Source organism: Helianthus annuus, chromosome 3 (assembly GCF_002127325.2).
Source record: "Helianthus annuus cultivar XRQ/B chromosome 3, HanXRQr2.0-SUNRISE, whole genome shotgun sequence".
Classification (NCBI taxonomy): domain Eukaryota; kingdom Viridiplantae; phylum Streptophyta; class Magnoliopsida; order Asterales; family Asteraceae; genus Helianthus; species Helianthus annuus.
The window spans coordinates 173,306,535-173,321,085 of NC_035435.2; the positions used below are offsets into that span (position 1 = coordinate 173,306,535).

Below are 14,551 nucleotides of genomic sequence, written 5' to 3' on the forward strand. Positions count from 1 at the left end.
GGTATACCCGATACCCGATGGGTATTTACCCGCTAGAAACCCAACGGGTTTTGGGAGGGATTTGAGACAAGCTTATCTAACCGGGTTTGGGTTTAGGATTACCTAAACCTGTCCCAAACCCGACTCATTGCCATCCCTGAATATAATATCATGTTGATATTGGGCTCCTCAAGTTATATGACACCATGTGCATGTCACGTGTCATTTTCCAATATTGAATAATGGATTTTGTTCTTCATCCTCATCTAGTAATCATTTATTCAACAAAATCATGCAGAAGATCAAAATCTTCATTTACAAATCCATCTTTACACTATACATATATTCATATATTGCAGTTAGACATGTTAGTTTATTAATCAACCTTCAACGTTGACTTTTACTTTGACTTTGACTTCATGAGACCTTTTGTGAATGACTCAATACTCTCCTTAGTTCATCAGCTATACCCTTTAAAAGAACAGGTTTTTGAATAATTCCATTCATCCCAATTTGTATGCATCTTTCCCACAAATCTTCATCAGCGCTAGACGTTAAACCGATGATCAACGGCCAGTTTCGGCTTCTAAACTTGCGTATACGCGATGCAACTTCAAACCCGTCTAGATCGGGCATATGTAAATCCAGAATCAAGACTTGGTACGCGGATACAGGCTGCGTGAGAGCTGCGAGACAGTCGGAACCCGACGTCACGGTCGTGACCACACAGCCGAGCTTTTCAAGTAGCTTACGGGTTACGACTCGATTTAAATTGTCTTCGTCAGCGAAAAGAACTTGAAGGCCCGTAAAGATTGAGTTTGATTGCGGGTCGTGATCTGATGATTCGCCTGTTTCGGATAGCGCGGTCATGATTGAAGGCCGAAGCTGGAACCGAAGAACAAGTGACATGCTTTGGTCAAACCCTAATGGATTCGGGACTACCCTAATGCTCCCTTGCATCATCTGCCAAAAAAACAATATTTATCTTAAACTATTGGTTGAGTGTCGAATATAGTCACTAGAGGTGGCTAAATTAATGGCTCGACACAAGTCGAAACGGGTTGGGTTGACCAAAAACACTTTTTGACCAAGATTATTTATTTATTTATTTATGCATTAGAAATGCACTTTGGGCAACATATGAAGCATATGACCCACTTAAGGGTGCAATCGAGCTCGATTAACTTATGAGAGCTTGAGCTCGAGCTCGGCTCAGTTCGAGCTTTATTTTCAAAGCTCAAACTTGGCTCGTTGGTAGTTTCTCAAGCTCGAGCTCGGCTCGTTTATTATCTGTTAATTAATATATTAAATAAAAATAATAAAAATAAAAGATTTATTTAGGCTCGCAAGCTCGATAAGTAAAGCTCGGGCTCGGCTTGCAAACAAATTAAATAAGCTCGGCTCAGGTCGTTTACTATACAACTTTAAATAAGAGGTAAATGTTATAAAATATTAATAAAAGAGTAAATTACGTTTTTGGCCTCTGTGGTTATATCACTTTTACTATATTAGCCCAAAATAAGAATTTTTAACATATCTGCCCCCATGGTCTCTATAACTAACCATTTTGGCCCCAGTCTAACCATTTTAGCCCCCATGGTCTCTATAACTAACCATTTTGGCCCCCCTGATCTCTAGACTTGGGGGCCAAAATGGTTAGTTATAGAAACCATAGGGGCAGATACGTTAAAAATTCTTATTTTAGGCTAATATGGTAAAAGTGATATAACCACAGGGGCCAAAAACGTAATTTACTCTTAATAAAAACTAAATTACACTAAGGCTTGACAAGCCTGGCGAGCTTCACATGTCAGGCTCGAGCTCGATAAATAAACGAGCTTAATTTTAGGCTCAAGCCCGGCTCGGGCTCGATAAGGCTCGGCTCGTTTCAAGTTTTTTTTCTAGCTGCTTGGCTCGCTTGCACCCCTAGACACGCTTCCTTTTTGGCTATTAATTTTAACCCGTTTGACCCATCATATATATATAACGAAACTACAAAGATCATGCAACAATTTTCTTGATAAAGATTTAGAAAAAAAGGTTTGAATACTAACCTGAACCAACTTTTTGCACATACTGAAGCTCAAGCTTTCCTCCGCCACAACTCTTGGGTTTCTCCGATCACTCGAAGACCGTTCCAACGTAGAAAAATCACCATTCAACCCAATTTCAAATTTAACGATAACATATCCATCGTTTGAATTCGATCTCCAGGAACGCCATTGTTGATCGTTTCTCCCATGGCTTCCGCTCTCCTTAAAAATCCTTAATGTTACGCATCCACCGCCATTACCCCGACTCAAAAGATTCCCGACCATATGCAAGATCACTTGTAAAACCCTTCGTTCATTTCCCATTACATTATCAGGTAAATACTTATCGGCTTTGATGTCAAAGTCATAACCTTTATAAACACATAGACACTTTGCAAGATACGCAACTTCTCGGATCATGTTATGCAGCCGAAAAGATCTCATTTCTAGCGGAAACTTGCCGTTGTCTTTAGGATAATCGTCCATTACGTCGTTTATTAGCATGGAAAGAACATTGCTTGTTTTGACCATTGTGTTAACTAGCCCACGTTGTTGACCGTTTGAATCGTTAAAATTCTCATCTTGTAGAACCGAAAGCAAGCCCATGATGGAATGCATCGGTTTTCTTAAACCTTTGCTCATAACCGTTTGAAACGCGCTTCTAGCTTGGCTTGCCCTCAACGCATCTTGTTTAGCTTGTTGTAATGCTCGGTTTTGAGCCACTAATTTGTCTCTCATGAGTCGTGATTCTTCTAAAACCGCAGCGTGTGATAGAGCAACGGCTACCTGGTCAGCAACTACTTTGACTATTTCAAGCTCGGAATTCGTCCAAGATCGAACATTTCCGTTGGGAAGAACCAAAACTAAAATCGCGTAACACGTTTGAATCATCTCGGGGGTCCCACCTTTAAAGTCGGCAACTCGAAGCATTGGCATACGGATAGCGGCCACAGCTCCTGGTTGACTCAATCCACTCGATCCACCACTGCTTAACTCAGCTAATCTTGACTCAGGTTCTAATAACTTCACATCTTCACTTGTTTTGATTTCTTGAACATCGGAGTCGTCGATCGGGATATAAAACTGATCAGCGGTCGACAATTCTCCGCCTTTTAACTGATGGGTGAGATTCATTACGTTTTTATCCTCGTCCGGCATCCAAATCGCGCAATTTTGCAAATCTAAAGTCTCCGATAACTTATCAAGAGTCGTGTAAAGAATCGTGTGGCGATCGAGAGACTTTCGTATCTCTTGCGTGAGCATACGAACGTGCCATCCGGCTTCCTTTTGTTTCTTGATCATTCCCATTTCTCTACCGAGATCCCAAAACTTCTTTCTCAACATAAGTTCTCTAACTTTAACCTTTAAAAGCAACGGAATGAGAGTGAATAGAGTAATAGCGGTCGCAAACGACACTAACGCTGTAAGGAACTTGAAAACGGTGAGTGCGAGCATTAGTTGAAACGGGTGGGCATCGTACGTCCAACCGTTGAGTAAATGCGTCATTCCACATAGAACAATGAAAAGAATGAATTGAACAAGTACCCATTTGAAAGGCACATTTGAGCAGCTAACAAAGTATAGAAGTTCAACGGGGATCGAAAAATAAGCAACTGCTATTAAGAAATCACTAACTCTTTGTGTCTCCATTATGTTTCTGTACCCGAAGAACCCTTCGAGCTCACAGTTACACCCTGAGAACCCGTTATCAGATGCCGAAACACAGACTAATAACAAGAAAATCATCCACAAAGACGGTGATGTTTTCGACATTCGGGTTATCGAAATTGAGTCTTGAATCCACATATGAACAGAGAAAAAAATGAAAAAGATTAATTAACCAGAAATCGAAATTAACAAAGTAATTGACTAATTCTACAAATCAAGAAACTCTTTTAGACATTTAATCAAACAGTTGGTGTGCTAAATTTCACCTCAAGTGGTAATTCCAGATTCCAGCATATAAAACAGTTCTAAATTGTTTAATTCATTGATTCTCACCCAAAATTCTACACAAAATCCAATTTAACAAAACCAAGATTGCCAACAAATGATTATTAATCTAAAAAACCCACAAAAAATGGATCAAAAGTGAAACAAAAAATGAATAATGTAGGTAAAAAGTGAGCCGTACCTTACAAGAACACATTACACACCCTGAGCGGCTTTTTTCAGATCGCAACAATAAAAAGTCTCAAAATTTACAGACTTTACAAACGCGGCATCTGGTTAATTCTCTCAGTTGTGAATCAATTTCATATAGGTTTGAATAATTTACAGGAAAACCCAAAATGGAAAGAGTGTTTGCATGATCCAGATGGTGGAAACCGAGAGAGAAATTATGAGTCTTTTATGGGGTTGAAGGATGCGGAAAAACTATTGAATGTAGAGATGCATGCACCAACCTCAGTACCTGCACTTTCAAAACTAGATTTCTAGAGAGAGAGAGAGAGGGGGGGGGGGGGGGGAGAGAGAGAGAGAGATTTGTCCGCGCCGTTGTTTTGGTTAAGGTGGAAAGGAAAAACGGTATACCAAAGAAAAGAAATCAACAAAATAAATAAATAATTTAATATCAAGTTTAAATAACCGACGGATTACTATCTGTGAAATCATTTGATCATATCCATCTTTACTAAGCAGTAATAGCCATACGCTAATTTAAAAACCCAGGAAATCCGAAAAAATACCTTGTAAGAATTGAACACAGAACTTAATAATCCCTAAATCTTATCTGATCTACAAAATATCACTACTAGGATATAATGTCATGGGCAGAAGCTCTCTTGTATGGTAAAAGAGATTTGGGATAAGATAATTATTCAAAATCTAATGCGTGTAAATCAATAATTTTCGTGTATTAAATAGAATTGTATAACATAAACGATAGACTCGTGTATTAGATGTGATTGTGTAACATAAACAATATAATTATATGTATCTATATTAAACATCATATAACTCATACAACTAACTTAAATATATAAAAAACGATTGAATACTGAAAAATATGTTTTATATATGTGTGTGTAACGTATTACCTTACATATAATAATGCATATTAATAGTATTATTTTTTATTATTTTGCATCTTTTAAATAAGACTTTTTAAAGTAAATGAAAATAATCTGATTGATATCTCATAAATTAGATTTATTATTTATTATTATATTTATATTTATATTTATATTTATATTTATATCTATTTAGGGTAGGGATCCTGTACATTAATCCAGAAGTGTGAGAAGTGTATTATAACACTATATAACACCATATAAACACCGTATAACACTGTGTAACACCATATAACACTATGTAGCACTATATAACAAATATATCACTATACATCTATGATAGACATACTATCAGACAAAATATAGTGTTATATTTGTTATATAGTGTTACATAGTGTTATATGGTGTTATACAGTGTTATATAGTGTTATACGGTGTTTATAAGGTGTTATATAGTGTTATATATAGTGTTATAATACACTTCTGGATTAATGTACAAGATCCCCTATCTATTTACTAGTGGGAATGCCCGCGTGTTGCGGCGGGTGTCCTAACTGATATAAGATTCAATTATGATGTCCATTACAAATGTTGAAGTTACACAATCCGTATGACATTTTTCGCCTGTCACACAATCCATACCTGTGACTCATTTTCATCCGACGACCTGTGTGACCACTTTTTGCCCATCATACGGCCCATATGACCATAACTTTCACCCATACGACCATATGTAGAAAAAGAAAACAAAACTATAATTATTATTATTATTATTAACAAAACAAGTAACTATATATTAAACTGTTTTGATTTTGAATTATTAAAATCACGAAACATAGTTGCAATGAGCATCAAATTCAGTACATTTTGGTCCAATGCGGCAATTCCCAATTTCAATTCACATCACATAGAAATAAAAATTACTTGATTCTTCATTGGTCATGAGGGCTTGATATGGTGTTGGAAGTGAAATAAAAACAAGGTGTGCAGTATACCCTTTTATTGAGATCCAAGCGAAACACATGAGATCCAAATAACAAGTTACGCGATAGGTTTCCTGAACAAGCCACCACCAATCATTTGAAATAGATATAAAGCGAACTACAGAATGTATCCATTACCCTATTTATTTGCAACTCTTGTAGTAAATTTATCTATACAAAAAAAAAAACCAGCTCGACAAATTTGTTTGTCCCTTCGCTGAGCCTTCTTCATGAACAAGCCACGACCAATCATTTGAAGACGTGATCGGTGCGTTTTACGTACACTCTATTTTATATTGACTATAATAAAAATGCATCGATAAGAATATGAAATACGCTATTTTAATGGATTTTTATTATCAAGCGAGTTAAGATAAAAACGTGTTAAAACAATAAAAATAAACGCAACTTAGAATGTTAATGAAAGCTATGTAACGTTACTTCAAGAAATATATGTTTGTTATGATATGTGGCAATTCATCAAAATGAGTTAAATGTTGGTTAAACACATAGAATTAAAGGAAAACTAAAGTGTTTGTTTTGCCACTTACAGGTGCATCGAGAATCATCATTAATTAGATAATTAGCATTATTGATGGGCTGAAGTTTATATCTAAATTGGGCTTGTGTTTGGTTGTTGGCATGTTGAAAATCAAATTGTATCACTAATTGCATTCCCTGGCCCACAAGAGAAGTATACAGGAAAAGAAACAACGGAAGTCGGCGCATTTGAGGGAATATAAAAGAACATCAGACGCAACTTTTGTGGGGGGATCTTTTGGCATACGGCTGAGGACGCAAGACAGGAGTGACGCACGGAGAAGGCAGCCGCCTTCGGGCGGTTGTGCACGGTTTAAGGCATGAATGTTTAGGTGACTTTCTTCAAGCGTACGGTTCATAGGGTTTGATACTTTTCTTAATTTTATTCATGATTGGACTTGTTTTTGACATTGACAACGTTGTTAAACAATTTGATGTGTTGGTTTCTTTGAACTATTTTTATGTGTTTTGAGTTCTTACTTTACAACTTGCTCGGTTGTTGACAAAACTTTGTAGCTCGTTGGGTGACATAGAGTAGGTTGACTCACACTAGTAAATAGGGTAATTGAACTGTAAAAGATCTGATGACAAAGACCTATTTTTGATTACCACTTAAATTAACCGACTTTTCAGCACCATGTCTATGTGGTGTCCAATTAATGATTAAATTGAGTTTGGTGTGAACCTAGAATCTGAAACTTGGAGGCGTTACCTTTATCTTTTTGCTTGTGGCGTCTGCCCGGATGAACGATTACTTTGTTTTTCATTAAACTTTGTTTGCGGATTCTTTTTAACTGGTAAAGCTTGACCACTTGTGTTGAATTCTTGGTAAACATTTTTTTATATTTGAATTATTTGTCGTTTATCAAGCGTATTGGCGATATACTTGCATCGTTAGCGGGTTGGTAAATTGGTGGGTAGTTGGTATAAATAAATGGGTTATTAGGTTGTATGGTGAATCTTAAAAACTATCCCTAATAATTAATCAAATTCATTAATTCCAAGGCCATGTCTATGTGGTGTTATGAATCTGTAAACGGGTTTTTGTGTTAAACTTGCAATTGGGATTCTAGGTGGGAGTTGCTTTCATTTAATATATAATAATTCTCTAGTTAAACACTAACCACAAATTCCCCGTGGATACGATACCCTACTTACGCTATCTACGTAGTTTAATTAGGTTTTTGATTGTCACTAACGACAGACATCAAGACGATATAAAGCGAACTACAGAATGTATCAATTACACTATTTATTTGCAACTCTTGTAGTAAATTTATATATACAAAAAAACCAGCTCGACAAATTTGTTCGTCCCTTCACTGAGCCTTCTTCATGAACAAGCCACGACCAATCATTTCCGATCCACGTCTGCATTTAACTGAAGAAAAGAAACCATTAATAATCTAGATTAATAAAAACAGTACATTTATATATAAACGTTAGCGGGTCAACCCAAATCAACCTGCTCAAAAATCTACCCATTTTGAATTGTTATCCAACCCACCTAACAGGTCCGTTTTGCCGTCTCTAGTTTCAAGACTGAAAGATAACAGTAGTGCTAATCCATGCTTTAAGAGAACTGACCTTAACCATAACCATGTCATCATTGACACAAGTTGCATAATGGAAATGTTAGGTTTAAAAGTAAGCTATGATTCTCACACAAATAGTTTCAAGGCCAGGTGAAATCAAAATTCAAATCTTGTTCTTTTTCCACTTATATTACTATAAATAACTCAAACTTTTATTCACTCCCAGTTATGAGATGGTGCCATGGCATTATCATCAAAAGATCTGCATATATTATCGCCTCAGTAGACACATAAGTATTTGGATATACTAAACCTAAAAATACAGAAAGAAAAAAGAAATTACATTTTACCTTACATTCAGGGGCGAAGCTTAGTGGGAACCGAGGGGTGCATCCGCCCCCCAATGTTTCGGTTAGAAGTGTAAAATTTCCGATTTTTCGTACGAAATTTTAAAATTATATAGGATCGCCCCATTACAAAACAAAACGATGTTAAGCAAATCCAAAAAAAAAAAAAAAAAAACTAAACTAAAAACAATTGTTTCTTCTTACCAACCTCGTTTGGCCTTACTGCTACCCAAGGAAAAAAACTCGCCTTTTACGATGTTCATTAATCTTCCTAATTGAAGTACATATTGCTTCATCACAAGCTTCAATCTCTTTACCTTTCTCAGTAGCAGCTAGTAAAGCATTTAGTTCCCTTTGTAACTGGAAATGGGACATCCACCAACACATCATAACACGCATTTCCAACTGGACTATTTCCCGAAAGTTTAATCTTATATTCCAAATGTGTAGGCTGTGGTCCATACGTACATGCAATCCATTTTTTTACTACTGAGACATACGTTTTTAGTTCTGGGTTTTCTATCTTGTTCATAGCTAAGAACCACCTAAACCGGCTTTGTGGTAAAAAAAAAAAAAAAACCTATGAAGTATGGGTTTCTTCAGGCCTATTGTTAGGAATGAGTTTTCTTTGCACTTTTCTTTCCATTAATCATGTTTATTTCCCATCCCTAACATGGTCACCATTAGTATATTTGCACAATAAATATTAGTGGATTTGCAAGAAAATTGAGAACAGACCCAACATTTATAAAACTAATGCCACATACAAAATCTAATTACCAATAGAAATAACATACCTTATGATCCAGACATCACAAAAAGAACAGCAAACATATGACAAATACTATTTCTAAATTGGAATCCAGAACTATTGAACCAGTTAAGAGCTCTTAATTTTTAACTACAACTTTCATCTCCAGTTAAGAGCTCTTAATTTTTAACTACAACTCCTAACTAAGTTCCAAACTTCCAACCCTACAACATAAATTGGAGTTCAACAAACAAAGCTAACCTAAAGCGACGCATAATTCGAATGCGAGAACAAAGATGGAGATTGAGCATACTATGATCAACAACATTAAGAGTAAATATATGAAAATGTCCAATACCGACACAGTTGCCGTTCTTTTATTGTTGTACAGTCGCCGGAAAAGCAAGCTCGAGTAGTCGCGTGGATTTAATCATTAATAATCACACTTGATCTTAGCCAAAAAAACATAACCCTAACATCATACACTACAAAAATATCAAAACTGTAAAATATATATATACATATATATATATATATATATCAAACCCATCACCTGGTAAATGATATATCCACATCCTTTCTTTCTTCCCTATCAAACATCCTTCCTTAGCGATCGAAATACCCAACAGATGTGTAAACATACGAACCTTAAGATTTCACCCTGAAATTAGAACAAAAACGACAACAAATTAGGTAAAAATAAAGCCTGGGAATAACCTAGAAATTCGTCTCGCCTGCTGAGACGCAAAGGAAACTTCAAACTCAGCGAATCATCCTAAACCATATTTAGAAACCCTAAATCAGAAACACAAAGGAAAAATTGAGCCCATAACAAACAATAATGATTGCGTATCTAATATACAAAATCGCATTACCTTAACACCGTCGTATGAAACAAACAAAAAGGCATATCGGCTGGTCCAAGTGCTGGAGAAGGAGAATTGATCGGATTTATGGGATTGAAATCGTAGGGTTTTGGTGGCTTTTGGTGTGATATCAGTTTCATCGATCAAACCTTAATGATGATATCAGTAATTGATTTCAGTTTCATGGGGAAGAATTGATTTCAAAGTTGACTGTATTAGTAATTGAACTGACGTTTGCTTCTCCCCTGTTCGGCTGGTTGATTTCCTTAACCATGGTATACTCAAGAAAGACAATGAGTTGGAGGCTGGTTTCTAGGGGAAGGGGGGCAATAATGGAAGAAAATGGGGGAAAAAATAGCGATTTTAACTGACTTTTCACATGCCATCTTAAAATTAGGGGGTAAAATTACATCTTAGTCCTAAGGAGATGTATTATATAGTTATATAGATATATATAAAAATTTCATGAAAGGTGTTATTAATAGTGGGTTTGTTTGTTTTTTGATCTTTTTGTCTTAAATGTTTTTTTTTTTTTTTACTTTTAGTGTTTTTTATTTTTTTTTATTTTTTACTTTTAGTGGTTTTTTAAGTGATATCAACAGAAATGGTAAGAGTTGGCTACAAAGTCCAAATTTCCTAAAAAGTGTAAAAAAATAATAAAAAGCCAAAATGTCAACCATAAAACACACCTAAGACCCACAAATAACAAAATAAAGATTACTAAAACATCATATATGTTGGTTGCGTTTTTGTGTTTTGGATCATAAGCCTCTAATTATTGAATGACAAACATTAATGTGTTTTATGTTGATTAACATGTTGTGTTTTATATTCATAGTTCTACGATTGTGTTTTTGAATTTTTTATGGACTAGTACGGTTTGAATATGATGTTTTAGTAGTCTTCACTCTGTTATTTGTGGGTTTTAAATGTGTTTTTATGACTTTTTACACTTTTTAGGAAATTTGGACTTTCTAGCCAAACCACACCCCTGGTATTGATATTTGCTTTATCGATCTTCACTTTTATAAATATTAAACTCGAATTAGTACATAAAACGAATAAAAATAACCATATTTTCGTATACACACTTTCGCACATCATGGCCAAAGAAGATCGGGTCAAAAGTGTTCTCCGAGCGTGTCATGCGGGGTTGAGTGGGTTCCCCCGCGTGGAGTGGGTGAGCGGAAAATCCAGCAGGTTTGTTTATATGGCATGTTTAGTCCCGGTACTTTGTTTAACCACCAAAAATGTAATATTTAACCAAATTAACGAATGTTTCAAGTGTAGAGACTCGTGTATAGCATGTATAAGACTTTGATTTCGCATGTATAATGGTGTGTGTCATAATAAAATAAAATTAATAAAATGACATATAATTCCAATGTTTTATTGCATGGATAATAGATTGAATAACATCGACTACGAAAATGGATAGGGTTACATATACGGATAGTTGCCGGAAGTCACATTGCATGTGGAGGGTTTTCACATCGAGGGTTTGTGAGTAGAGGGTTTAACCGATGACATATGATGATATAAGGTTTGATGTTCCTACTGCTTCGATCAGAAATTCATTACCGCCACCCGTATCTTTGAAAATTGTAGCTCTCAGGTATAATTTCCGTAGCTATGGGGTAGAAGAAGATGTGCAACTCTAGGGTAGAAGAAGAAGTTCATTTATAGACAGTAGAATATGGTCGTTGGAATATAGCCATTGTATAAATGTTATAATATTTAAATGTTTCTGTATATTTTCATTATATGTTTTAAATTAAAATATAGCCGTTGGAATATAACTTATGTAATATTCAAATAATTTTTTAAATACCTTTAATTTCATTTAATATTTTAAATTTCAATTTATATTTTAAATTAAAATATAGCCGTTGGAATATAACTGATGTATTATTCAAATAATTTTTTAAATACCTTTAATATATTTTCATTTAATATTTTAAATTATAATATAACCGTTGTAATATTTAAATAATTTGTTTAAATATTTTTTTTACATATATTCAATTTATATTTTAAATTAAAATATAGCTGTTTGAATATAGTTGTTGTTATAATTAAATAATTTTTAAATATTTTTAATATATTTTCATTTTATAGTGGAATGTAATAAATAAGAAAAGTACGTAATGAAAATTTTAACAAACTAAATAATTAAACCTAAACAAACTAGATAACTAATTCTAAACAAACTACATAATTTAACTAAGAGTAAAGTACAATTTTCACCTGGGGTTTACAAAGGGCCTCTGTGATTGGCTGATCACTTCCGCCATTACTGCGAGCCATCATGGATGTTGAAAAGTCGGTTAAATGTGAAAACCTCTGTTCTTGAATCCTTTAACCTTGAAGCAAATTAGCTACAAACCGATAGATTTTGCTTACACGCGGACGAAATTCTTGAAATAAAGCTCTTACAAACGAGTCGGTTCCTTGTGGCATGTTCTCAGACACGTTAATCCAAGATGTGACCAAAGCGATGTCTTTTTTTCACTCCAAGGTCTTCTTTCCATTTTTTAGAAAAAAATATATAAAAGTGTGAGTTTGAATATGTGTGGTATATGTGTATAGATATACAAGAAATGGTTTTATTTTTTTAACTTGAATTCACTAGCAGTTGGAAGGCCCCCACCCAACTCCCCCTCTCACGTCATTGGCCGCCCCACGCCCCACCGTCTTCACCCTCCTTTAACGCCCAGTTGGCAGTTGCCGGTGTTCAACTCCCCATCACGGCGCCACCCTTTTCGCCTGGCATGTGCGTTATACAATAACTAATGGTCTTATAAGAATAAGTTTTTAATTGTAGCAATAAACTTGGTGCAAGACTTCACGATTTGACACATTTGCACTTTAAAACCATACATAACATGTTTAAAATCGTTAACAAGAGGAGGCCAAATAAAACATATCAGACCTTAAAGTTATTAAGAAAAATTCTTGGAGAGTTGCTACGATCTGTGTAATAGTTTTATGTACACATATGGTATGTGAGTTCAGAAATTCCTTAAGAACCTGACACCTTACATGTCCATGACGAGCGAATGATTTATTTAAGTTTTTAGAATGAACCCCTTAGAGAATCATTGCTTTTGACGAGGTTTGCATCATCGTTCATGATCAATGTAATATTTAGCAAAGATTTTATAATTTATTTCATACTCAAACGAGGCCTTCTTTGGAGGTTGCAAGTTCAAATCCGAGCCAACATAGGTTTTCTTATCATCGTGCGTTACGCCAGAGAGTCTCGGCTGTTGTGACGGCGGAACGTCTGTTAAGTGGCAGTCGGTGATATGGTTTCCCATGGGACACAGAAAGGTCTTGTGTGCCGGTGTAATTGCCCCTTCGTGGAGAAACCCGGTGGGCTCCGATCCCGGGGTGGGCCTCACAGCCGTACCTGCCCAATCTCAACCGTACAATGAATGATATCTTAACAGTCACTGATGAAGATAAAAAAAAGTTTTAATTTTATTCCCTCTTGTGTGGTAACATTTTCTTGCTAAAAGCTAGACACGATTGATTGCATCACTTCATTAACATAATTATCAATTTTACTTTGCATCTATTTTTTATAGTTTGAAAGATAATATTATGTTAATTATGCAAGAAACATAACAATATATGTTTATAAAGATCAATAGAAATATAGTAATGGATACAAATACGCAGTATAGTACTATTGTTTAAATGTAAAACTATGAAACAAATATATTTACATAACAAAGGTGTCCACCAATGTCACATACTCACATTGACTATTGTAACAAATATTAAAGTGTTTTGAGGGTAACATCGTCATTATAACTACAAAATCTTCCAAGATTTTGGCCATGATTGTGCTTTAAGCTGGATTACCAAACGTGCATATACTTATTTATCTAGCAATAAATTTTTAGGTTCCTATATTTTTAATTTTATACCAAGTATATAATGCTCATTAGTTATTAATGATATTAATTTTTTAAATATCTGTTTATATTTTTCAATATTCTAATAAGGCTTGGATTATATCAAACCACCCTAATATAGTTGGCCAACCCTTCTAAATGGACAAAACTAATGCAAATGGAATCACACTAGAGGCAGAAAGTCCATATTTGGGAACTTATAATATATCGGCAGCGGCAGGCCAGCATTAGATTTGTAATCACTTATTTAAATATTTTAATTAAGTTAGTTTTTTTTTTTTTTTTTTGAACGGCAAATTTGGATCACTGACGGACCACTGGAGTATCATCGTGCCACCAGCGGAACCACCCGATCATATCCATCTCCACTAGGCATAATGCCTATACACCAATTCAGGAGGAAACCCAATAAATATTGGAAAAACCCCCTTGTGAGAATCGAACCCAGGACCTATTGGTCCAAAGTCTTATCTCACCCCCAAGATACCACTAGGCTATAAAGCCATGGGTATTTTAATTAAGTTAGTGCTCGTGCTAAACCAAAATATCCGAACTCAAAGTAGGTGGGGTTTCCTAAAATAGA

At 35.2% G+C, this 14,551-nt stretch overlaps 1 protein-coding gene and 1 long non-coding RNA gene across 4 annotated transcripts; both read right to left on the reverse strand.

Moving 5' to 3' along the window:
* Positions 1 to 241: 241 nt before the first annotated feature.
* On the reverse strand, positions 242 to 4,504 carry LOC110930956 (ethylene receptor 2). The gene is made up of 3 exons (XM_022174344.2): positions 4,147 to 4,504; positions 2,034 to 3,805; positions 242 to 942 (listed from the first exon to the last, which is right to left on the reverse strand). The coding sequence occupies exons 2-3, from the start codon at positions 3,783 to 3,785 to the stop codon at positions 397 to 399; spliced, it is 2,298 nt and encodes a 765-aa protein (XP_022030036.1). The 5' UTR covers positions 3,786 to 3,805; positions 4,147 to 4,504; the 3' UTR covers positions 242 to 396.
* A 3,232-nt stretch (positions 4,505 to 7,736) lies between these two features.
* Positions 7,737 to 10,372, reverse strand: LOC110930958. Of its 3 annotated transcripts, none has more exons than XR_004888968.1 (4): positions 10,055 to 10,372; positions 9,733 to 9,974; positions 8,637 to 9,651; positions 7,737 to 7,927 (listed from the first exon to the last, which is right to left on the reverse strand). It is a non-coding gene; the product is annotated as an uncharacterized LOC110930958 (long non-coding RNA). The 3 variants fall into 3 exon arrangements; XR_002588130.2 differs by having other exon boundaries at positions 7,738 to 7,927; positions 9,538 to 9,651; XR_002588131.2 differs by lacking the exon at positions 8,637 to 9,651 and having other exon boundaries at positions 7,739 to 7,927.
* Positions 10,373 to 14,551: the final 4,179 nt, after the last annotated feature.